The 25,451-nt window shown below is 43.3% G+C and overlaps 1 protein-coding gene across 2 annotated transcripts; it reads right to left on the bottom strand.

The window, feature by feature from the left end:
• Window positions 1–10,556: 10,556 nt before the first annotated feature.
• On the bottom strand, window positions 10,557–24,919 carry Rnf122 (ring finger protein 122). Of its 2 annotated transcripts, none has more exons than XM_027939291.2 (6): window positions 24,476–24,919; window positions 19,344–19,500; window positions 14,083–14,128; window positions 13,770–13,811; window positions 11,923–12,005; window positions 10,557–11,664 (listed from the first exon to the last, which is right to left on the bottom strand). In XM_027939291.2, exons 1-6 carry the CDS (start codon window positions 24,498–24,500, stop codon window positions 11,550–11,552), a joined length of 468 nt encoding a protein of 155 aa, XP_027795092.1. In that variant the 5' UTR covers window positions 24,501–24,919; the 3' UTR covers window positions 10,557–11,549. The 2 variants fall into 2 exon arrangements, with proteins under 2 accessions (XP_027795092.1, XP_027795093.1); XM_027939292.3 differs by lacking the exon at window positions 24,476–24,919 and adding an exon at window positions 22,504–24,419.
• Between the last annotated feature and the right edge of the window lie 532 nt (window positions 24,920–25,451).

Genomic DNA, 25,451 nt, shown 5'->3' with positions numbered 1-25,451 from the left:
GGTTCCCTGGCTGCCAGAACATTCACATCTCAAAAGAAGTGGGCTTTTACCAAGTTTAACACTGACGAATTTGAAGATGTGGTGGCTGAGAAATGGCTCATTCCTGATGGTTATGAGGTCAAATATATCCCCAGACATGATCCCCCATGATCCCCTGAACAAGTGGAGAACACTGCACTCATGATGGCTTCCACTGTGTTATCCCCTCCTTAATCACACTCACCAATAAATCTTGTATCCAAAACAGAAAGAAGAAGAAAAAAAAAAAAAAAAAGGAAGAGGAGGAAGAGAAACAGAAAATTACAGTAAATTCCAAGGAATTTGCAGCTAAACATTGCGCAATACTTCTCAGCTTTCCAAAGACTACATGATTAACAATTTGGGGTAAAAACCTCTTCATAAGAAAAAAGAAACAGAAGTATCTTCTGCCTTCTATGAGTAATGACTAATGTAATGAAAGCATGACAATATACCACACTGGTCTTTCCAGGTTCCTATAGTGTAAACATGGTTAAAATGGGATTTTGAAATACACAGTAAGATAATGATTGCTCTCAGCAGAGTTACTTTTCTGACTACAAGCCAAATGGAAAAATGATAGTACAGTGTTTGCAGTCTTTGAATGCCTCTTAAGAGTTGCAACTGAGAGCCTTAGGGCTAGGTGTAATGGTACAGGCCTGTAATCCCAGTTACTCAGCAGGCTGAGGCAGGAGGATCACAAGTTCAAGGCCAGTCTGACAGTCTAATCAACTTAAAGGGACCCTATCTCAAAAAGAAAAGAAAAAAGAAAAAGAAAACCTGAATAAAGTTCTCTTCCTTCATGGTTTTTATTTTTCCTCATTTACTTTTATCACCAATTTTAGAGGTCATAGAGATAAGCAAAATACTCCCATTAGTTTTTCCATAGGTAACACCTCTGACATTTGGGTCACCATGCTGGTAATGATTGCCCAAATTGTTTTTCAGGAATTGGTAAATGGCTTCAAAAAGTTGAAACCCCCAGCCCTTTAAATTGAGCTGACACAAGTGTTCTATAGGTCACCTTTTGACACCAGAGAGCCAAAACTCTCCTCTTAGTGCAGACTAACAAATTATTTTCTGAACAAAGAAGATCCTTGATTATGCGTGCAGAGACTTTTGATTGTGATCACTTAACAAAATCCTGTTTGTTAAATTGGTAGAACGAGCCGCTAAACAAAATCCTTTGAAAAAATTGCAAAGAGCTATCAACACAGGAATCTCAACATGATATATTCATCAAAAATAATGGAATCTCAACATGATATATTCATCAAAAATAATAGGCATATCCATGTTCAGAATTCAACTAAATCTGGCTGCTTTCACTGTGATAGAAATTTATTACATCTCCATTGCACTTTTCTCCCTCCTAAAACTCCAGGATTGTTTAGCTTCCTTTTCGCCTTGTGCTTTCAGTGTGGTATTTCTACAATATCTTTTATTAAAATTAGTTGGTCCTTGATTTAAGACCAAAACCTATAACTTCGTAGGGGTGGATCCTGTTTTTCATTGAGGCTCCACTTCAGTAGTATATTCCCTTTCTATCTTCTCTTACTCAGTCATTCCCTTTATTGTGCCTAAATGCTCAATTTCATCATAAAAATGATCTCACTGATGCCACCTTCCTCTCCAGCAACCAACCAATCACCCCATATCTCTGTCCAGCAAAATGTCTTCAAACATAAGGTAAAACAAACCAATTCTCCCACTATCATTACTTGATTTTTTTTAAGGAAATTTGCAATTGGTTATATGTATGTCTCTTACTGATTTAAAATTTTATAATAGTTATTTTTTTTTACTACTTTCTTTTCAGTATTGGGGATTAAGTCCAGGGCATTGACCCATGCTAAGCAAGCACTTTACCACTGAGCTATACCCCCAGCCATATAATAGTATTTAAAAATACACTCTAAAAAAAATGCCATTGAGGGATGTAACTTAGTGACAGAGCACATACTTATTATGTGCAAAGTCCTGAGTTCAATCCCTAGGACCCCAAACCAAAAAGTGCCATTTTCATGTTGAAGGAATCAGACCATAATTTCTGAAACTCCATTTGGGAGATTCTTTCTTTTTCTTCTTTTGGCTGGGGATTAAACCCATCAACTCACATACGCTAGACACACATTCAACCACTGAGCTATATCTCTAGCCTGATTTCTCTCCCTTGATGTTATTTAATTTGTTCTTCTATCTTCTCGTTTCCTATAAAGAGACAGTTAAGGGGCTCTGGGGTTGTGGCTCAGTGGTAGTGCACTTGCTTAGCACATGTGAGGCATTGGGTTCGATCCTCTATCTATCTATCTATCTATCTATATATATATATATATATATATATCGTGTCCATCTAAAACTAAAAAAGAAAAAATTTTAAAGAAGCAGGTAGGGATTAGTCTTGAAGGGTTAGGAACTTTTATTGATTGATCTGTTGTAAATTTTTTCATCATTCTTTCCCCTGGTGGCTTTAGCAGCCCAATTGATAATAATTGCTTAATTTGATTAGAGTCACCAAATGGAAATTTTCTAATTCTATTATTACCTTTTGCACTTTTTTACCTGGAGTTATACTTTAAATGGGAACTTTTCCTCAACCACTGGCTATTTGACCACATTGAAATGCAATTCGTACAGGGAAACCAAGATGAGTGCTTATTCTTTCCTTTTATTTACCAATTTTTACAAAGAGTTTAGTGTCCTAGAGACCTTTGATACCTGATATTTTGTCATTGTTGCTCTTGTCATATCATATGATCTCAAGGAAATTAATAGATATGAGTTTAATGCCATTGTCATACTCAAGTGTCTCATCTTTTGCCAACAGGAGTCTTTTCCCTTTGGCTTCTGTGTCTTTTTTGGCTACTATGTCCCATAGTGTTGGATTGCTTCCTCGATTGAGTCAAGCCTCCAAAGAGCCTTCCAAGGGCAAAAGCTATTTAAAGGCTACCATTTGAACAGTGAAATGCCATTGCTCCTGATTTTTATTGATTTTAGATTTCTAAGCCTCACTAGTCTTGCCAGTGGCCACATCTAGGAAATATATGTTATTTAGGAAAAAAAAAAAGAAATAATCAGTTCATATTGAAATTTCCAATGCAAATTTAAGATTTCAGGCTTCCACTTTAATGTGAGTCTTATCTCTCTTCTCTTGCACTGAAAATCTTTGTTCTTAATAACATAAACATAATTACTTGTTTTCTCTATCCTAAAGCATACACAAAAAATGTATTAAAATAGCAACAGTGTTATTACTGAACATAAGATTTTTGAACATAGTTTAGACTTTTTTTTCTTTCTCCTTCCCCCCCCCGCCCCCCGCCCGCAAGGCTTTCTGCATGCTAGGCAAGTGCTCTACCACTGAACTACACTTCCAGGCCCCATAATTTATGATTCTTTTGCTGTTCCTTTTTTTTTCTTTAGAATACATTTAATAAGTAATTATAATCAAATTCAATGTTTCAAGTTCTTGGACATAGACTTTTTTCTAGGCAGCTGTGATGGTTAATTGTATATATCAACTTGGCCAGATAGAGGCATATCCAGATAGTTAGTAAAGCATTTTTGGTTGTGTCTGTGAGGGTGTTTCTGGAAGAGATGGGTGTTTGAGTCAGTGGACTGAGGTGAGGAAGATTCACCTTTACCTGATATGGATGGGCAACACCTAACCTCTTAAGGGCCTAGATGGAGCAAAAAGGCTAAAGGTAAATTCCTTTCTTCTAGAGCGGGAAAACCCATCTTCTACCATTGGAAATAAAAACTCCAGGTTCGTGGACCTTCAAGATTCTGGGACTGTTGGGCACAGAGGCACATGCCTGTAATTTCAGCAACTCAGGAGGCTGAAGTGGGAGAATTGCAAGTTCGAGGCTAGCTTCAGCAACTTTTCGAGACCCTGTCTCAAAATAAAAAATAAAAAGGCTGGAACTTACACTAGAATAGACTTGTAATTGTTCCCTTTCATTCTTCTTCACAATTCCATTTCCATCAAAAACTCAGATAACATCACTGCTCTGCTTAAGTCACAGTATCATAAATTACAATTCCTTACTATGGCCACTAGGCCCTAAGTCCCTGTGACCCTTGGACCTCATCTTGTACCTTCCTTCCCTCTCTCTCCTTAATCTTCAGGGCATGGGATTTGTTCCCCCATAATCCAAGCTCTATTCTGCCTCTGAGTTCTTAGGTATGCTCTTCTGTCTGGAACTCTTCTGATCTTAACTGACTTGCCTCTTGCTCAGAAAAATCTTCCATGGTCATCTCTCACTCCAGTTTAATTTATGTCGGCCCTTTATACTTATCATTGTGGTGCACGTGTGTATATGTTTATTATCTATCACTCCCATTCAACCCCAAATATCTGGGGAGGGGGAACTATTTTGGTCTTATTCATTGACACACAGTTGGCATGTACTAAACAATTAATATGTGTTGGTAGTTACTATTATCTCCATCTTACAGAGGCGAAAAATAAGGTTTAGAGAGATTGAAGAATGAGACTATGATCTCCTGGCTAATTAGAGGCTGAGCTGGGCTGACAACTCATTCTTTGGATTCTGATGCTAGCTTTGTTACTCCATTGTATAAATTAATCTCACAGTGAGGAGTAGAAGGGAAAGTATCCATATTTTCCTAAAACACAGCCACATGTTATCACTGAAGCTTGGCAGCAAAACTTTTGTTTCTCAAATATTGAGCTTTCTCCTTTGTTTCTTTTCTCCCCCCATCTGGTTTTTTTTTTTTTTTTTTTTTTTTTGTATTGTCACTTTTTAAATGATCTGTAAACGGGGCAAAGCTGTAGTTTCTATTTAATAGTCTTTTGATCAAGAGGAGACTACACAACATAGGATAGGCCACTTTCCAATGGACCCCTCTCCATAAGGAGTATTGGGAAGAGGTAGAAATTGGCCACGGTGAGGATTTCAGCTATCTACTGCCAGAAATGGACCTGTAATGGGGGAGGAAAGCAACTGAGATGGCAGTGCCCCTATCCATGGCAGGGTTTACTGGGCTTAAGGTGCAAGCTCAAAGAGTCAGCCTGGCTGGGAAGCATGGGAGAGAGGGGCAGCTCTGAGAAGGTTTTGCTACAGGGCTGAAAGCCCTTCCCTTTTTAAAAATTAATAATTGAGCAAAGAGCATTCATTCAGAACTTCTCTTTCTCCATCTGTGATAGCTTCAAACATTTCTTTTCGTAAACACGACTTTAGAGAAATTACTTGTTACTGATTTATTCTATAGGCATGTCTTACTTTTAAAAAAAACACCCCTCATTGTTTATATGCAGAATTTAATGTTTCAAAGTGTATACATTTTTAAAAGTGGAGAAATCCTTAAATTCTACTTTAAAAGACTGTTTGAGGCTTGTGGGTAGGTATAGGTCAGTGTTAGAGCCTAGCATGCATGAGGACTTGATTTGGGTTCAGTTCCCAGCACGACCCCCACCAAAAAAAAAAAAAGAATGCTTTAGCTATAAAAAGACTCAACATAGAATTTCTTTAAATAATGAAATCTCCCCTGGTACATTAAAGCCAATTATTCAATTCAATGTGCATGGCTCCCTGAACACACAAAGAGGGGATGCCTATAATTCATTGCCTGGCAGCAGTCTGTGTTTCTCATGTTTCTCGGTCTTAATGTAGAAGTTTTCACTCTTGCACACTTGTAATGAATTTTCTGGATTACTGTCCTTGCTGTAACATCAGCATGTAATAAGACTTCTCTGCTGAATGACTGTGTTAGAGATATTGCATTCCAACCACGAGGAAATATAGATTTCCCCCTTGTTGGCATTCTTCCTTTCAAAAAGGTTGCTTAAAGTGGTGCTTAAAAGATAATTCTAGCTTTCTAAATTTAGGATGTGGAAAAAGTCCAAAATCAGAATATTCCATGGATAAATGAGCAAGAAATGTTAATATGTGCATCAAGGGGAGGATATCTTACACTCCGATGTTTTTTCTCTTTCTCTCCCTCTGTCTCTTTTTCTACCTTAATACACAACATATAATTTAGCAAGATTAAAAGTTAACTAAGAAACTGAAGACCTCTTTATCACCATTACTGCATTTTAAATATAAAATGAGGGGCTGGGAATATGGCTCAGTGGTAGAGTACATGCTTAGCATATGCAAGGCGCTGGATTCAATCCCAGCACCACCCTACACACAATTCTTATAAATAATAAAGTGATTTCATTATCTCAGTTATTCCTAAAACCACCTTGAAGTCAGAGCTACTCTTCAAAATTAATCAGCAAGTTATGTGCTTATCTTTATAGTCAAGGCAGATTTCTGGTCATCCTTAGTTCAATTACTTAAAGAGAAGCTACCTATAAAAAATAATGTAAGAAGTGTATAATCATTTGAAGCTTATTTTGTGTGTGTTTGTTGCACTGTAGACTGAACCTAGGAGCTACACTAACTACATCTTCATCCTTTTTTATTTTTTAATTTTGAGACATGGTCTTGCTAAGTTGTTGAAGTTGGCCTTGAATGTGGCATCCTCCTACCTCAGCCTCTGGAATTGCTTGATTACAGGCGTGCTTCAAAAGCAATTTTAAGGGAAGAAAACAATTTCTAGGACGTTTGAGTTTACAATAGACTCAAGCTTACAACATAGTGCTGAAAACCACTTTCTTTTTTTGTGTGTTTTTTATGCCTTCAGATTTTAAATATTCTAATATCTTCCTCATGGTGTGTGTGTGCAGGAGATCAAACCATGACCTCTCATGTTAAATAAGTACACCAACACTGAGTACACCCCAGCCCTTCATGGGAATTTTTATATCTCTCTGTTCTTCTGCAGACATAAAATCTGAATCAAATAACCCAACAGAGAGTTAAATATTGAAGGTTGCAGAGAGAATGAGTCCCTGGCACACTGTAATCATGCTATTACATTTTGGATTTATTTTTATTTTTTTTCTGACTTATGCCCAACCCAACATCCACTAAAGACATTAGTTTTTCCCTCATATGCGCTTGGATGTAATGGCCTTCCTCACACTGTATTACTTATTTATTTGGTACAGGAGATTGAACTCAGGGACACTTTACCACTAAGCTACAGGGTCTTGCTAAGTTGCTAAGCCTGGCCTGGCACTTGGAATCCTCCTCCCTCAGCTTACAGTCAAGTTGCTGGAATTATAGGTGTGTGCTGCTGCTGCTGGCTTGCATCATTTCTTTTTTCTTTTACACAATATCTTTATTCATTTATTTTTATGTGGTGCTAAAGATGGAACAGGGCCTCACACATGCTAGGTGAGCGCTCTACCACTGAGCCCCAGCCCCATTGCATCATTTCTTTAATGCATCAAAGTCACCACAAATTCTATTTGTGTCTTTTAAGGATATCAGCTGCTCTCTTGAGACACAAAGGACATATAAAATAATAAACATTTAGAAACAGAGCTGGTCCATGTTGGGGCTTATACCATCATTTGGGTGTAAACACTTAGTCATTTGTAATTTTTTTGAACCACTCATGACAATAGTAGCCCATCAGGAGGATTTTGCAATGGTGTGGTGCCCTCCGCAATACCAGAGAATAGGTTGGGATTCAGGAAAAAAAAAAATAAAGAAAGGAAGAGGGAGCTTAAAAGAACTGGAAAGAAGGGAGACAGATAAGAAAAATGTGTTGCTGAATATTGCCAATGGAGAGGTCAAGGCTGGGAAGAATTCTTGGCAGCTATCAAGGGCATCTTCTAGTGCAGTTCTTTGTTGCCTCTTCCTCTACAGAGCATAGGTCCTGGTTTCTTGTTGAAATCATCACATCAGAAAAGAACCACAAACCATACCACAGCACAAAAGTGACATCAGTTGTTTTCCTGGTCTACATAGCTGCTTATCAGAAAGGAATTAAGCAAGCATGCTTCTTTTTTTCTTTTGTTTTTAATGGGATCAATAGGAATCCAATGCTATTGTCTGGGGCACAGTAAACAGTTTAATTTTTTTTCATGAATTTGTACAAGCTTACATAACTTGACCAGTTTGTCCTTGTCTCCAATATGAGCACATCTCTTCCTCAGAATCTGCTTATATGGCTTCAATAGAAGATTAACCTGTCAGTGAGATGGTCAGAGACCAGTAAGATGATATCCAATGCCCAAAGACAAAAGAGGGTGGTGGAATGGAAGTCAGAGGTCGGGTCTTATTGTGGGGAAAACATGACAAACTGGGGAGTTAGTAAAAATGGGAAAAGCCCTAGTAGATGTGGGGGTCAGGAGTAACAATTCATGGGAGATGGGTGAATGGGAGGGCTCAATGCTTCAAGGTACCCATTGTCCCATTATATCACAGTCAGAGATTTTCAAATTTTGCCTAATTGGAGCTCTCAATTTCTCAACCCTACTCCAATTACCTATTCTATAAATAGTAGTCCCATATAAAGAAGTCATTCACAGTGAAGTTAAGAAAACAAACAAAACCAAATACCACCCATGGCTCTACATAATGGCAGACTGCACAGATTATTTGAGAAGTACCTGGTGTTTGTATCTTCCCTGACTTCATTAGCCCAGGAAGTTACTAGTACCTGGTATTTTTTTTGAGTTTCTCCATGGAGAGCCCATCTGCTTCCAAAGCTCTGTGGAGCAGTGAAGTTGATATTGAATTTAGATACGCCCTACCCGGGTTCACATTTGGCCTTGACTCTTATTATTCGTGGAATTACAGATGAACCATTTGGCTTTCTCAGCATTCTTTCCCTCATCCAGAATCAGAGGAGTTTACCCAGAAAGGACAGCAGAGTCCTTCATGGGGGAAGAAACTTGGCAGGTTTGCCTAGAATCTTTTGACTGATCACATGGTGTTTGCCACAGGTAAGACCAGTGAAGGTGGAATCCTGGTATATGTACAATTATTGCTTAATTTCCTTCAATGGTTTACCCTTTTAAACATGTTCAGAGTGCTAATTCTTCATTAATTTGAATAGTACCAAGTATGTTGTAGTTACCTATGAAGTTGCCTTAGTGCACAGAGGAGAAAATAATAGGCTTAGCTCCTAAATGGTGCTAGATATAAATCTTAGGAAGCTCACCATATCATGTCCCAGGTTCCTGGCCCCACACAGGACTTAGCTGACTGCATCCTTCCCTGCCTTAACTTCATACAAAATTGTTTGCATTCCCTGGTCCAAAATAGGCTGGTTAATTCTTGCATGACTTTGGCCATACTACTGCTTTTAGGAGACTCAGCCATCATATTCCAGCAGGCAACCTCCTGCTGTTGCTTCCACAGCAGTTGAGCTAAGGGTTTCTGTGCCATACAAGCATGTTCACCCCAAACACAGTACTCACGCTGCTTCCCCAAGGCAAGGACTGTTCTGTCTCCCAGTGCCCGGGATAGCATGTGTTCTGAAAACACTGAACTGAGTGACAAGACCACACTGATGACTATGAATTTGGGAGTTATGATTTAACCTGTGCTCAGCTGCTGCCAATTCATAGCCAATCAGCTAACAATATCCACTTTTCCTTTCTGTGTGGACATACTGCTCTGACTGAACAGAAGCAACACAGGCATTTTTCCCCTGTCCTGTTGACCTCAGGATATTAGAAAATCTCTGAAACATACATTTTAGTGCTAACATTTTCATCTTGAGTTATGCTAATACTGATTAATTCAACACTGATGAATTGTCTTGAAGAGGAAGGGGAGATGATGAGGTAGGAAAGTTGAAGCCAACCTTCTGACCACCAGTTCTCCCTCCTGATCCCAGCAGTATATCCACCAGGAGGCCGTGGCAAGAGCTGAGGGAAGGCTCTTGTTTTGCTTCAGTAATGCATTTTATTCCCTACACTAAAGCAAGCTGAAAGTGCTAAAGGAGTCCATGTCCCCGTGAGGAAAGATCAGTCCCCACAAGTTTAGTGGCAGCAAATAGCAGGTGAAAGTTTTGAGGAAGAGTAGGGTCATCCCCGAGCACAAGGAGGAAGAGGGGACAAGAATAAGTACACCCTTTGCAAGGGCAGAGGACCCCACTAACAGAGGTGGTAAGGACTCCACTAGGACTGCCAGTCCCCTCTGGACTGTCCAATGTAAATGCAAAGTGTGCCCATACCCTATATCACACAAGCACAGGGGTGCCCTTGGGGCCTGTCACTTTTTGTATGGGCCTCTCTTGTACAGATGACTCACCAGCACAACATATTTTGCTCAACAAATACTTAGCCTGTGCTCAGCACCCTGGGCTTTCTCCCTGGATGGCCATGGACATTGCCCTTTTTCACTGAGCAGAGGGCAGCCAGGGCCCACATGCTTCATGTTTAAGATTGCATGGAAAATTTTTCCTGACATTCTCAGTCCACCTAACACACCCTGTTATTCAGAACCCTCTTGGGACATGGTGCAAGATCTGAGTGCACACAGTACCATAAAACATTACCATGCCATTCTTCTAGATGTCATATAAGAGGCTAGGTTGTTCCAGCAAGTGGGTGTGTGTCTGATTTTGGTAGGAGGAAGTAGGATGAGGCAATGAGAGAGCTTTGTTCCCTCTATCAGCAGAGAGCCCCACAGGTTCGGGCTATAACCACAGGCAAAGGTTGGTTAGAGAAACTTGTTATTAAATTTAATTTTCTTTAAATACATAACTTTTTCCCTCCCGAGCCCACTCTAGGGAGGGACAGAAGCCTTTCCCACCCCTGAATTCCGGGGATCCCATATGTAAAGCCTGAGATGGTGAGGATGAAGTATAAAAATACTATTTACAAAGGGGAAGCAGGTATCTTGCTGCTGTAACCTCCAGATGCCCCTGTCCCCAGACCCCTTTTGTTCCTTTAGAAAAAACCTCTGAGAATCAGGCTGTGTATAGGACAAACCCTTCCTCTAGAGAGGCTTTCACACCACAACAAGAAATAGGAAGCTCTGAGATTAACTGAGGAAGAGGGAAAGAACAGATAGCACCTCAGATCCTAGCAGGGGAAGGGATCAGTGCCCCTGTCCCCTGTAGTCAGCTAGCCAGCCAGCCAGCCTTTATTTCAATAGGTTCCATGTAAACATTGACTTATTCCTTTTATAGGTCCCTGCTCTCCCCTGTTTCATGCAGAACCTCCCTCACCTCCAGTGAAAGTACTTGGTTCTTTGATCTTTCCTTCCTTCCTTCCCTTCTAACCTCCTATGAGGAGCGGGGATGAGACACTGGAGGTGTGACAAGAGTCAGCTCATTGCTCCTAAGTCAGGGAAGCTTGCCTTCCATGGAGAACCTTCAAATAGGGTGCTCCATGTTCACAGCCAGATAAAGATGGATTTCTTCCCAGAGCATGGACAAGGTAAATAGATAGTCCAGTGCCAGGATATAGAGGTCTGGCTGGTTGAGGCCATCAGTACTGAGTAATAGGGAAGGAGGCTTCAAGAGGCAGAGAGGTGAAGCAAGGCTGGCACTGGTCTCGCCCTGCTGGGGGAAGACCAGCCCCGTGCCGTTCTCCCTTTTAGGTAAGCGTGACCATCATCATCCAAGACTTGTTCATTGTAGCTGTGCAAGAGAGACCAGGTGCCCACATGGTAAGAAGTCTTCTCCAGGTCTTGGTGTAGAGGCAGCCCTCACACCAGCTCATCCAGTAGGATCCCGATGCTCTGAGTGGCCTCTGCAGGCCCAGCGATGGGCTTATTGCACATGGGGCAGACACAGCGCACTTCCAGCCATTTCACTAGGCACCTGTGAACGACAGAATTGTTATTTCTAAGAAGATCCTTCAGACTGCTCCAGCTGCTTCTCAGTCCCACTGCTTCTTGAAGAACATCCCTGTGCCTGCCACAACCTAACACTTCTGGCTTTTCTGGTGTTCAGACAAGACCAAATCTAGGGCATCATTGGTAAGGGGAAGATGGGAGGTGTCAAGGAGTGAAAGGTTCTAGAAAATGCTCCCTGATTATTTCTTCTCCACAGGGCAATCCTGGCCATAACCCCACATACTTGCGGTGAAAGGCATGTTGGCATGGGAGCACGCCCAACTCGTCCTTCCCCTTGAAGTCTTCCAGACAGACTGCACAGGTCTGCTGCGGGGAGAAAGGGGGCGTGTGAGAGGAGATTGCAGAAGCACTTTACTCACCCATCCCGGAGGTCTTCGTCTCATCCACGGCCAAATAAACTCCATTCTAGCCCTTTGTCAACCCTTTATTCTCCTTTGTCAACCCGAGAACAAATTTGTTCTCACCGAGAAACGAGCTCTATTTTATAAAACTCTATTGACAGAATTGGTAGCCATTAACCCCATGTGGCAGCTTAAATTGAAACTAATCAAGACAAAAATTACAATTTAGTTTATCAGTTGCAGTAGCCACACTTTTTCGATTATTACAAAAGTTTATTTAATCCAGAGTTTAATATGAATAATGTGGGTTGAAGGCATATATCAGTGGTAGAGTACTTGTTTAGCATGTGCAAGGCCCTAAGTTTGATCCCAGAAACACGAAACAAACAAAAAAAGAAAAAAAATATATAAGATCCAATTTTCCCAAGTTTTATGTCATAAGTTAAAACAGGTCTTTTGGAGAAGGGACAGAGATTTCTCTGCTGGACAGACATTATTTATACTCATGCCAAGATTTCTAAGTATGATACTATTTCCTCATGTTAGCATGATTCCAGTATTGTTCCACAGCCTCTAGTTGCCCTCTTTACACAGTTATCTATCACATGATTTATAGAGACCAAATCCTTGCAGCATTCCTTGAACATGTCTGCCACCATGTATAGATTTTTTCAACTCAGGAAAGTGTGGTCTACTTGGCTGACTCAAAGCTGCTTTGAAACAGAATTCGCATCCTCCCTCGTGCTCCACTAGTAGACAGCGCCATTTCAAATGCTTAGTAGCTACATGTGGCTAATGATTCCCATACTGGGCAGGACAGATATAAAACATTTCTGTTATCATGTAAGTTTCCACTGGACAGTGATGTACTGGGAGAATAGTTTTAAATCCTCTCTAGCATATACATGGAACAAGGAGGATAATAGTAAAAGTAAATAAAGGGATGGGGTGGATGTAGTCAGTTACATTCTTTTGAGATTTAAGTCCTTAGGTATCAGCCTCCATGATCTCAGTTGAATTATTCTTTTAAGAAGGCTTAGAAACCACTTGAACTTTCCTGGGTGTCACAGCAGACATCAAAAATAAAAATGCAATGAGGCCATGTCTGGGCAGTCTCATGTTTGGTGATGCTGGCATCCTCCCCACTCCCAAACAACCACAGACTCTCTCTGATTAGGAGTGTCTGTGGTTACCGAGGAAAGCCTTGGAAAATGGATTAAGTGACCTCAAAGGCATAGGTGGGAAAGGATCAGGAAATGGCCAATTAAGGGTCAGATTTGAGGGGAGCCAAAGAATTGGTATGTGTGCGGGGATCCGGGAAATGGAGGAGAAACAGGGAGGAGCCACTGGGATGGATTCACAGATCAGAGGTTAGGACAGGGTCTATACACTGGTAAACGTGGGAAAGTTTTCCTATGGTGTGAAGCACTGTGATCAGCCTTCCCTTGAAGATTATGCATGGCAGGATTCCTGGGGCCATGGTGTCACTACTAACCCAAATCCTTGTGTGAATCCCCCCTGCTCTTTGTTCCCCCTGCATAAGCTGTTCTAGCCATAATGAATTCCATACATTGATTACCTGCTGGCATGAGTCCCTTTTATTTGGCCAAAGCAAATACAAAAACAGAGACTAAAAACATTCTAAAAAAGATCCTGGCAGCGAGCTGGAGAAAGGTGCTGTCTGCCTTACCTGCTGGGGCCCTCCTGCATACCGTCCCAGGACACTTACCCCATAGAGCTGCAACTTCTTGGCATCACCTTTAAGCACCACCTGGAAGAAGATGGGGAAAGATGTCTGAAGGAACCAGCACAGGGCCTGCAGGATGGGCCAGTGAAGGGAGTCCCCTGTCTTTCATGGGGTGTCTCCCTGATTCCCATGGAGGAGGAGGGCTCTGGACAGTCTGGGGCAAGCCTGACTTGAGGACAGTGAAAGGAGCTAGTCTCAGGGAGGCCCAGAGCTGAGGCCAAGGGGGTACAGATGAGGGGAACTTGGGTTCCTGCCTTCTCGAGGAGGAAATGGCAGGCAAAGAGGTGGCATTTACCTCCTTATAGCCATATCGTTCGCTCTGTGCCTGGTTCCGGAGTTTGCTGGGGGAAAAAGAAAAAGAGAGATGATTACTATGTTTTTGCATAAACAGAGCAATCACAGCAGGCCAGGCTGGCTGGCTACTTGGGCATTCTTCTGGGAGTGAGGAGAGATGGTTGTCCTCTAGATGCCAGGGAATATGGTTCTGACCCATCCAGGCCACCCAGAATTGACCAAAGACTAAGCCTCTTATTGATTCTCAGCAGATCCCATACATAGCTTGGGAGACTCTCAGGCAGAACACCCCATTGTAGCTCAATGACTCTCCCGGCCCTTTCCCAGCAGGTAAATTCTTCAGATATTCAAACAATAGAGATCAACAATGTGCTTTCCAACTGTAGAGAAGGAGTTAGATATTCTTAGAAGGGATCCTTCCATCAAGCCAGGGTAGCGGGATAATAAGTCTCTTTTGACCTAGGGGAATTTTCCACTTGGAGAACACAAGTATCCCAGAACCAAAGTACACTCTTCCCTTCAAGTGCCAAACAAACAGTCCAGGCGATGCCTTCTTTGTTTTTGCCTCTTCATTGTAAGCTGGTGGCCTGCAAACAGCCTACCTCGCCGTAGCCAAAACACGGCATGTTGTTACTAATAGCAATGGCATAATAGTTAATGGGGTATGTGCTACATGTTGCTCGGACACTGACCTAGTCAAATTTGTTCTCACTGAGTCCAAGTAACTCTAAAAGGGGAGAAACTTTCCTTTTTATACATGAGGAAAATGAAACCCTAAGAAGCTAAGAAATTTGCCCAAACTTCACAGAGCTACTTGGCAGCTGTGTCCGGTTGAATCAAACTCCAAGTGATTATAGAGCTCATTCTCTTTACTACAGAATATGACCTGTCCCCCCAATCAGGATGTATACATCATAGTCCTGAGAATGTGATATGATCTTGGGACACACCTTTACATCTCATGAAGTCTAAGACTCTCTGAATGGCTTACTATGCAAATGGCTGGGACCATAATTATGCACAAATTTGTGCTGCTTTACTTTTCGTGGGGAAAACTTACTCTGACAGCAGGTACCTTTAGATGGCCTCCTATGCCTGGGCTATAACAGAACCTGACGGGGTGTTCGCGAGTGCTTTCTCTCTCTCATTATTATTTTTTTTCTTTTTTGGTGCTGGAGATTGAGCCTTGCCACATGCTAAGCACATGTGCTTTACCACTTGGCTATGCTCCCAGCCCTCACTGATTATTTCTAACCCTGGCCTGGGTTACTGGAAGCAAACATCAGAAACTCACCAAATTATAGTAGGGACGATCTAAGGGGCAAATTTACCTCATTCCCATTCTTTTACAGAACCCAGAAGTTAAGAATAGGCTTTGTAGTTCAATGCATGAAAATAGAAGTAAAAGGAGCTGAGGGTATAGCTCAGTGGTAGAGTGCTTGCCTAGCATGCGCAAGACCCTACACTTAATGCCAGTTCCAGAAAAAAAAGAATATAGAAGAAGAATATCTCATAAAAACAAACTAGTAACAAAAAAATAATTTTATCTCTTGACATAAAAGATACATGAAATTCAGGGTTGGGGATGTGGCTCAGTGGTAGAGCACTTGCCTAGCGCGTGTGAGGCCCTGGATTCCATCCCTAGTGCCTCATAAAAACATATACATGAAATTCAAATTTCAGTGTCCAATTAAATGGTACCAGCACACTGACATGCTCAGTTCATTTATCGGCTGCTTTGGCATGTAAACAGAGGAGCCGGGTGGTTATGATAGAAACCCCATGAACCACAAAGCCTAAAATATCTACTATCTGATTTTGTATAGAAAAAAAGATTGCTGACCCAAGTTAGAAACAGAGAACCATGAATCATGGAGAGGTTCAGTCACAGCAGGTGTGAAGTTGATCCACAGGCTTTAGAGAGCCTGCTGTCAGGGTGGTGCAGAAGGTGCTATAGTGGAGAGAAGGTGCAGGCGGAGCTATAGCTTAGACACAGTGTAGGTCAGATAAGAAGGGGCTGCCAGCCTCTTCCATCCTTCCTGACAGGAAATCACATGACCCAGCAAGGTCATATGTTCCTGGAGCCTCTGGAGATGTCAAGTCCAAGTGGACTTCTGCCAAGGGCTTGGGGCTGGGGCAGCCTTCTTCCCCTTCTTTCCACTATGGTCCAGAAAATATATTCATACATAATGCACATGTCTCTCTTCTCAACTTCCACATCAGAGGGGCAGAGAAGATGCATCCAAAGCTTAAGTGAGCTAATCTGTTATCTGACAGTGAGTTAAGTGGAGGAAAGGTGAATGTGTTCTCATCATCAGGGAGCTCATAGCCAGTCTGAGGGAAGACACTGTTGTTCCATTACCAGCTATGTGCAGAGCACATAAGGAAGTGGTGAAGAGCCTGTGTGATGGTTTTGTTTTGCTTTGTAGTGCTAAGGATCAAACCAGGAGCCTCAAATGTGCTGGACAAGCACTCTACCGAGAAACTACAAAACTAGCCCCAAGCCTGTGTTTTTAACTTTCTGGGGGAAAGAGGGATGCCATGCCTCTTTTGAGACTCAGATACCTCCCCTGCCATCTGGTTGAACCTTGGTGCCTAAGGTATCCTCCCTTTCCCTCACCTGTCTCATCTGTGATGATCGTACTCAGAGATCTTCCAGAACCCTCAGGATGGAGAAGGGCTTCACAGTTACACCTTTATCTTGTATAAAGATTTCAGCTCAGGAAGGATTAGATTGTGATGAAACTGAGGCTCCAAAAGGTTGCAAGGAAAACAGAGCAAAAAGAAAAGAGCTCGGGCCATCCCAGCTGGGGATGGACAGGTGGCCTTCTCAGCTGTTGGCTGAGCAAAGCAACTAAAAATACCCGGGATTCAATAAGACCATCCCTAGCTACTGCCAGCAGGCTCTCCTTTCCTCTCTTCCCTTTTAGAAGAAACAATGAAGCCAGGTCCTGAAAATAATTATTCCTTTCCTGCCCATTTGTACTTCACTGGCCCCTCCATCCTGTGCAGGGCAGAGGTCAGCACTGAGGGGGAAAAGGAGCACTGGGCAGCAGGGGAGCAGAGGCTGGCTTTGGCTGATGAGCTCACCAGGTCAGGAGCAGTGGTCATGGTCCTATTTTGGCCTAGGAGGAAACTAAGAAGCAGAGAGAGGAAGTGGCTTCTATGCTTGGGTGTCTTTCTATATATAGGTACACATAGCACATACCAGTGGGCCTCTGAAGCCATGAAACTCCAGGGTCAACTGGCTTTGGGCGGGCTGCAGGACAGGGTGATAAAGGAGCAGATTACTGCAGAAGGGACAGGTGGCCCAGAGCTGCCCCACAGTGGGACAGCTTTTAGTATCATATGGTTACTGCTCTGTTCTTTTACGGCAGCCAAAGAGAAACAAATCAGTGACACATGGTTCCCTCGCCTGTGCTTCTTTCTCTAGGACTCCAATGCCCAGCTGGGAGTGGGTACAAATAATGGCACAGAAGTTCCTCCACTTCCCATGAAAGGAATTAGACTCCTGGAGAGCACAGCTATAGAAGGAATCTAACAGATCAACCAATTGTTACCATGCTAGCCCACCAGTAGCATCTCCCTTGATGTGTGACCTTGGGCAAGTCCTTAACTGAGCATGAATGTCTTCATTTATACATGAGCTAATAACTAAACCTGTTCAGAAAAGCTGATGAGCTAAATGGTTTACAAAATGCTAACCACGGTGCCTGGAACACAGGAAAGCTCTTGGTAAAGAGTAGCTGAAAACCGAAGGTTATATCTATTAGTGGCACAGTTAGGAAATAAACCCACTTCCTTGTCACTCACTTCCTGGCCAGAGGGATAGCCTCTGGATTTTCTTCTGCTGACCGCCTTTGCTGCTTGGCATGTATGCATGTGTGTTTGTGCATGTAGAAAGGGTCCAAGTAGAGTTGGTTTTATGGACTCCTTTCAGTTTCATCCTAAATAAGTATTTGTATTTGATATGTATTCATATCAAATACTTATTAGTACTTAGCTTTTGAGGAAATGGAATGGCTCGATACAGGGGTTCATAGGAATAAGTTGGTAGATAGACAAGTTTGAGGGAGAAAACTTAGGGTTCAGGAAAATGGAGAAGAATGGAGGGAGGAAAAGATACTATAAGTCTTTTCTTACCCCCAATTAATACTGAAGTGCAAATTTAACACTCAACTGTACAAGAGGGAAAATAAACCATTATTTTCTTTGCATAGACTTAAGTGGAAAAGTCTAGTCCTGGGGACCTGTTTTGAAAAGTTCTGAAAAATAGCCCCAAGGGAGCCAATTGGAACTTTGGAGAAATGCCTGAGGGGATATCCATGTCCCCTTCCTTGAGGTATACCGACAAGTGTCTGCCACTCCCTGCTAGCTGCCTTCCAGTTGAAGGATGCACCCAGCAGGGCATCTTAGTGGGGAGTCAGTGCTCCTTGTCCTTAATCTCCTTAAATAATTTAATCAGATACTGGCCTAGACCCCAGCTGACATCTACCCAGGCATTTGGTAATATGTGTGGTAGGAGAGGCGTCAGTTGTCACATGTTTTATTGGCCAGGGATGTCCAACCCTCTCCAATGTACAGGACAGTCCCATATAGTCAGAAATATTACTACCCTGATTTCCACTCTGAATGTCAAAGTGCTCCAAGTTTTTCCTTTAGAAAATAGCTACCAGTTCCCAGGTCCTTCAACAGCAGGAAAAAAAACGGTTCCAGGAGCTTGGTTACCCCTGCCAACCTCAAGTCCCTCCCTGGATCCCCAAGCAATTAAGAATAAATGACATTTTTCATTCCCCCCTCCCCCCTTCTCCAAAATAAAAGCTTCCAAGACAGAATCAACATATAGCTCTCCAGACATCAGCTTGCTAATATCAACATGAGGAACTGACAACAAGATTTCTCAGGAGGGCAGAGAAACATGCCTCTGGTATCATGGATATCCTGGCATCCTAGAGGGCATAAGTGTGGAGGAAAGAAGGATACTTAGGGACTACCAACTATACTATACAGCTGGATAGTAATTCTAGGCAACCGTCCAACAATTGGCCCAGAGATGGGATACAATCCAACCCTTGGTGACCTTATGTGCTCTGGGACAACTTGATAGGCTGATATAAATAGAAACAGCAGGCCTCAGGGGCCCAGAGAAGAGCAGGCTTAGCCATGTCCTCCTAGCAGTGGCTCCAGCCTGAGATTAGTGACTCTAACTTGGTTTCCTCCCTCCTTGAATTCCCTCCCTAAGTAAGCCAGTGAACCACCTACCTGATAAAATAGCAGCAGAAAATGAGGCTGAGCATGAAGACAAAGATGCCCGTGCCGAAGATGACCATATAGATGTTGAGAGGAAGGTCTTGGAAACTGATGGGTGGCATTGAGCAGGACTTGTTAGTGCTAACCAGTCCCAGGCCACAAAAACACCCTGCAAAAAAAGAAGAAGAAAAATAATATTAGACTTGGAAATTTATCCCTGAGGGTGATGGCACACTGTGTCAGCTGGAATGCAAAGAATAATGGCAGGCTAAGGCTCCTAAACCTCTGATTCTTTGGCTTGAGCTAATATCACAGCTCTAACTCTTACTAGGTTTTTATGATCTTGGGTAAATTATTTAACCAATATGTGAAATGGAATTCCATTCAAGGTACCTATAGGGATCAAGGATTTAGATCAAGGAGAAAATGGAAAACCCAATTCCATCATGTAGAAGCTCATAGACTGAAGAAGGGTCATAGGTAGAAAACGAATTACCTGGGTTCTAACCCAACTCTCCCTAGCTAGCTGCACGACCTTTAAGAAGCCTACCTCTCTAAGCTTCACATGTCATCTAAAAAGCAGCAAAATATAGAGAGGACTTAAAATGACAGTATAAGAAATAGACTTCATAAATTGCAAAGTGCAATTGCAAAGGTCATTTGTCATTATTAAGCCACCTGCTCCAGAAGACAAGCTGTGCCAGGACTAGAATAGAAATTGTTCACTCCAAGTCCAGGCCAGTGTTCCAGAAAGTGGAGATGAGGTTGGGGGTGGGGAGTTGCAGCTTCCCTTACTCCGTCTTTTGTACTCAGTCTCATGGTACAGTTCCACTATGGAGATGGTACACCCTGGAAACTTGTTAGATGTGCAGAATCTTGGGCCCAGCCCAGGCTAAAAGAACTAGAATCAACATTTTCACAAGAGACTCAGGTAACTCTTCCGAACAGTTTGTCTGAGAAGCACTAAGTTAGTTACTCTGCTTCCCTTTTCACGTGGCTCAGAGATACGTCTTGATTGGCTTTCCCACTGTGGCAGTCATTTCCCTCTAGCTAGTATTTGGTGTTGACATGTTGACATGGGTATGTGAACAGGTTCTGGGCAAAGGCACAAAGTTCTGCTGGGAAAGAAAAGCTTCTCTTTCTGTCATGTCTCCCTGGGCACCTAGAAGGGTAGGAGCCAGCTTGTAGCTGGAAAGAGAACTGATAGAAAGTTGATGGCTTAGAACAGCAGTAGGAAGGGAAAGGGGAGAATTCTTCAGTAACAAAACTTGGGACTGCTGTGTCCCAATTCCCGACTGCATTCTCATGATACCAATTTAAATTTATTTTTTTTTTAAACAATTGGGGTCTTACTATGTTGCCCAGGTTGGCCTGGAACTCCTGGACTCAAGTGATGCTTCTGGAGACTACAGGGGTACACCACTATATGTGGCTTCCAGTTTCATCACTGGAATGCCACAGTAAAATGTCACTTTTCCCACCAATGCGGAAAAAAAAACACAAAAAAACTTAATCATTAAATAATCTCCCTAAAGTAAACAGCTAAGGAGCCCTAGCTCCCAAAGTCTCTATGCTCTTGGGTTCTAGGCATAGAAGCTTTAAGTTAGGAGTCAGGAATTGATAGTATGCTGTAAAATTAGATAAATACTAATGCTAATACCACTCAGCAGAAGGTTGATTCCAAAGACTGGAAGTCAACTCTGACATGGTATATTTCATTCCTTTTCATCACCTTTATCCAAATCTCTTTCAGAGTGTGCTGCTTCCTATTGCACATCTCTATTCCAAATACTCATTACTGACTAGTTGTCTCTTAATTGCTGTCATTGCTGTTTCCAGTTTCATCTCGTCTAATTTTCCCCACATGTCTACCACATCCTCTCATTCCATTTATCGTGTACTTTCCAAATGCATGTCTGGTTTCAAGTCCTCTTAAACACGTCCCCTGTCCCTTTGCAATTCCCCAGTGTTTTCAACACTTCCACATATGACCATTGTCCTCACATTTTCTTGCCCAATCTTGTCCTCATCTGCATCTATACCTTCATTCATGCAGTCTTTTCTGCCTAGAACTCCCTCCTTCTTTCTAAAGTTCACCACCTGTTCTTTGTAATATTCCAAAGAGCTGTGTTGTTCTGAATTCTACAGTGCTCACAACCTGCATGGCTTATTCTGGCCCTTGCTCATTCAGTGTTTTATATACTCACTTGTTTCTAGCATCAACTTAATTTAAGTATGCATTGAGCATTGATTATATAAGCACTAAGATAGTAAGGGCAAAGAAGAGTGGAAGAATCATCAGACGATCTTACTCTATAGAAAAGCAGAGACACAAAGATTTTCATGGCATAAAGTTAGGTTTCACAGCAGAGGTGGGTCTAAGACTGAGAACCAAGACTAAGAGTCACCGAGAGTATAGTCCTAACAAGCCCAAATACTCCAAGTCTGAGGACATCAACATGAACTTTCATATATTTTCCAGTGCCTAGCCTAGTGTTTGGCTTGTCTTGATAACTAGTTAATAGATAAATAACTCCCTGCTTTTTCAAAACAACCTGGTCCCCTTGGCAAAGCTCCTACTTGAAAGTAAGAAGATTGATGTTTGGGAAAACTGCCCAGAAAGTGCCCTCAGCCAATAAATCACCAGTCAACCAACAAGTATTGTTAAAGGCCTGCTTTATGCCCTGACCTAGACATTGTTTGAAAACAGAAAGCAAAAGAAGTTCTTGTTCTGAAGGACTTTTTAATTAAGGGGAAATTAAGGAAATAATTAGCTATTAAGCTTTGCTGTGTTCATTAGAAAGCCCCTTGCTTTTAGACTGCATGGGAGATTATAAACTAAGACACTTTCACCACCCTTTCCCACTAAAATATTTGCTCTCCATGGGCTAAAGGATATCAGTTTTCTATGAGGAGATCATGCTAGACTGGCCTGAGAAAGCCAACCTTCAATCTATACTGGCAAAGGGCCTCAGGACTTCCCTTCCAAAAAACTATATCTTCTTTTCAATGCTAATGTGGTGTTCTGCCCCACCCCAGTCTCTCACTTCTTAAGGTAGGAGTGGCAGTCTTTGTGCCATTTCAATGACCCTTCTCTTTCTTTATTCTCACAACCTGTACCATTTGCTCTGGCCTCAGCCATATCTGATGCTAATAAGCTGTCTTAACTTACCTTCCCTCCATATGCATTGGCTCTTCTGTGTTATCTTTCATGAGCTGAATCCTGGTATCTTTTGGGTCCCAAAGAACCTAATTTTGTTTCCTGCTCTGGGGACTTGCAAAGCTGTGGTAGCAACCATGGCAGAGAGTATACACGTGTACCCTGGAGGCACTGTGGCCCCAGCAGTCCTCTAATCAGTTTATCTCTTCCATCTTTTCCTGTCTCATAAAGGCTTTCCCTGGGGCTCCAGGACTAGGTTAGTGCAAGAAACTTGCAAAGAACAGAGATTGCTAGTCCCAGGTAATAGGAGCTCCAGCTGTTTTCCTTAGGGGTAGGGAAGGCTGTTGCTTCCTCACTGGAGTCAAAGGACAGTATTAGTCAGCCACTTTAAGAAGTGAAAGATATGGGCTGGAGTGCAGTTCAAGGGTAGAGCTGTGCTTAGCATGAGCATCAGTCTTAGGTTTAATACTCAGCAAGACAGGGCGGAAAGTATGAAAGGTTAAGCAAGACCTAAAATCGCATTTGAAAGGTAGCAGTCCAGAAGAAAGACCAGTGTTAACCACAGCCCCTTAGTTCTAAGTCTCTGTTCCATTGTTTCCGCCAACCTATGAAAGCCTTGACATCAGAATGTCTCATCTCAGCTGGCAGGCTGAGAGCAAGAATGACGTCAGAGAAGGGCTGGCCAAGAAAGACCAGGGGATCTGGGAACTGCTTCTCCTTCCCAGCCAACGGGAATCTTTCCCAGATGCTGGGATGCACCGTCCTTCCTCAACCCCCATCCTCCGCCCCCTCTCCCACATTACCCGCCTATCACACACGGCTTGGTTCATTTTCAGGAAATTAGATCCGACTAGCAAAAGGAGGAAGAAGGGGGATGGGGGACACTCATACACATGCTGCCCAAACCCGGCCTTAAAACAAAAGCCTCTTGAAATAATTAATCCAAGATCTGGCAGGAGTCTACTCTCAAGAATGGATCTTTTCCCCCTCCTAACTAGCCAGGCTGCCACACTCAAAATAAGGCCAGCTGCTTCCCACCTCCTTCTAGACTCCCGCTACCCCCACTCCCAGCGTCGGAAAAAAGCGGTCAAGATTCTAGGACCACTGGGGGAAGGGTGGGTGAATATTGGTATTTAAAAGTGATTTGCTCAGAAGTATTCCTTTCGTGCAGTTTCAGTGAGAAATTCAGACCCAAACCTAATCCGTATCACCTGAACCGCCAAAAAGTCTCAGGTGAGATGAACTAACTCAGCAGCCTCAACCAGGCCTGGACTGGGGGATGATGGGTGGGGGGCTGGGTCTGGAGGTGAGGTCACCACGCAGGCTCGGGAACAGACCGCATAGCCTGGCCTTGGGGCCAGAAAGCAGAGCTCCTGCTAGGCCAACCTCCTACCACAGGAATAGCTGGGAGCGGAGGTATCTGCAAGACTTTATTCATTCAGTAAAGCGAGACTCTAATCCATCGTCTTCCACCGGCGGAGTCCTACTAGCTGCCAGTGGGAACCCAACAAAGAGAGAGGAAGTCACCCCCGCGCCTTGTCCCGCACGCTGCACTGTATACATATTTAAAATAGCCTGCAAAGTTTCAGACCGGGAACTTGAGCTCCCTCTAGGAGAACCTAGCCCGAGCGTGGATTTAATTCTCCAACCACCACAACAAAGAACAGAGTTTGAGCGCACAAAGGCAGGGGAAGGGGGTAGAAAAGCCGAATCGCCACACAAAGGCTGGGAACCACTTGGCTCCCACGCCCCTGGCCTGCCACACTTTCAGAGACCCCTTCCAAGCCCTCGCGTTAAAACTGGATTGTTTCAAATTCCGCGCTGTGCACCGCAGAGTTGGACACCAGGTCGTCTTCTTCGCCGTCCCATTGCATGAAAAACTTAACTCGAGAGCTAAGACGAACCCATCAGACGTTAAACCTTGCGCCCCCTTGGCGTCTGCGGCCAGTCCAGAGTCCGCTCGCCTTCCCGCCCCAAGACTCACCGTTACACCACTGGAATGGGTGCATCAATGAAGTCTGGGCGGGCCTTCTCGGGCGAACGAACGCAGGCGGAGGGGAGGGCAGGCGGGTAGGGCGCAGTGCCTACCGGGTCCGCAGGAGTGGCCGGTGCAGTGTGCAGCAGCGGCTTTTCTCGAAAAGTCCAACTCCCTCCGGAGTGGGGGAATGCACTAAGGACGGTTTTCAGAGCAACAAAGAGGAAAGAGGAGGAAACAAACAGAAACTCTCCCGGAGCAGAAGCACAGAGGAAATGCACGAAGGGCTTCGGGTTGCGGGAGATGCGGAGCGATGCAGAGCCAGGAGGGAGTGCCCAGACGGCAGCAACTCCCAGCTAGTAGAAGCAAAGGCTTTAGCGGGAAGCTAGGCTCGAGTCCCACCGTGCGAAGGAGAACCAACTGGAATTCCGAAACTGACACCCGGCTACTCACACCCCCTGCCTAATACTGCCCCCTCCCCCCCGGCAAACCCCGCCCCCTCTTCGTCACCTTCCCTCCGGCCAATGAGAGACTTCCTCCTGCCCCCGGGTATTATTTGCAGGCCCGGCCCTTTCTCCTGAAGCTAGGGCAGCATCTTTTCAAGGTGGGTGTCTGCCGGCCCCACCTTGCCAGACCTCCCTGAGACTCCCGTCCTAACACTAGTGAGCTGCTCAGTGCGTCGCCGGAGGGGGCCGGCTTCCTCAGTGTTGGACCTGGAGGAAAAACTGAACAATTAGTGCCACGTTGTTTTCCGCCTCCAGATCTGTTACTATTTAGCATTTCTATAGCTGTTTGAGAAGCTAATCCTGGGTAATAGCTCTACTTAAGCTCCTTGGGTTTGGACCTGGTCTTAGGTGGCAGAAAGCACAGTCCTATGTTCACTTCAAAAAGGGACAAATGAGGGAAGAGGGTAAAGCAGACGGATACAACTGAGATTTGGAAAGGGCTTTCGTTGTCATCCTACTTTTTGGCCAGCGCCTCATTT

The sequence above is a fragment of the Marmota flaviventris genome, chromosome 3 (genome assembly GCF_047511675.1).
Source record: "Marmota flaviventris isolate mMarFla1 chromosome 3, mMarFla1.hap1, whole genome shotgun sequence".
Classification (NCBI taxonomy): domain Eukaryota; kingdom Metazoa; phylum Chordata; class Mammalia; order Rodentia; family Sciuridae; genus Marmota; species Marmota flaviventris.
This window is presented reverse-complemented; position numbering and strand designations above follow the sequence as displayed.

Excerpts from the sequence above, each read along its gene's own strand:
- Rnf122 (XM_027939291.2), bottom strand. The coding sequence starts at position 24,500 with ATGCACCCATTCCAGTGGTGTAACG. Across the intron at positions 19,501-24,475 it reads CCCATTCCAGTGGTGTAACG|GGTGTTTTTGTGGCCTGGGA; the intron begins GTGAGTCTTGGG and ends CTTTTTTTGCAG. Across the intron at positions 13,812-14,082 it reads AACGATATGGCTATAAGGAG|GTGGTGCTTAAAGGTGATGC; the intron begins GTAAATGCCACC and ends ATCTTCTTCCAG.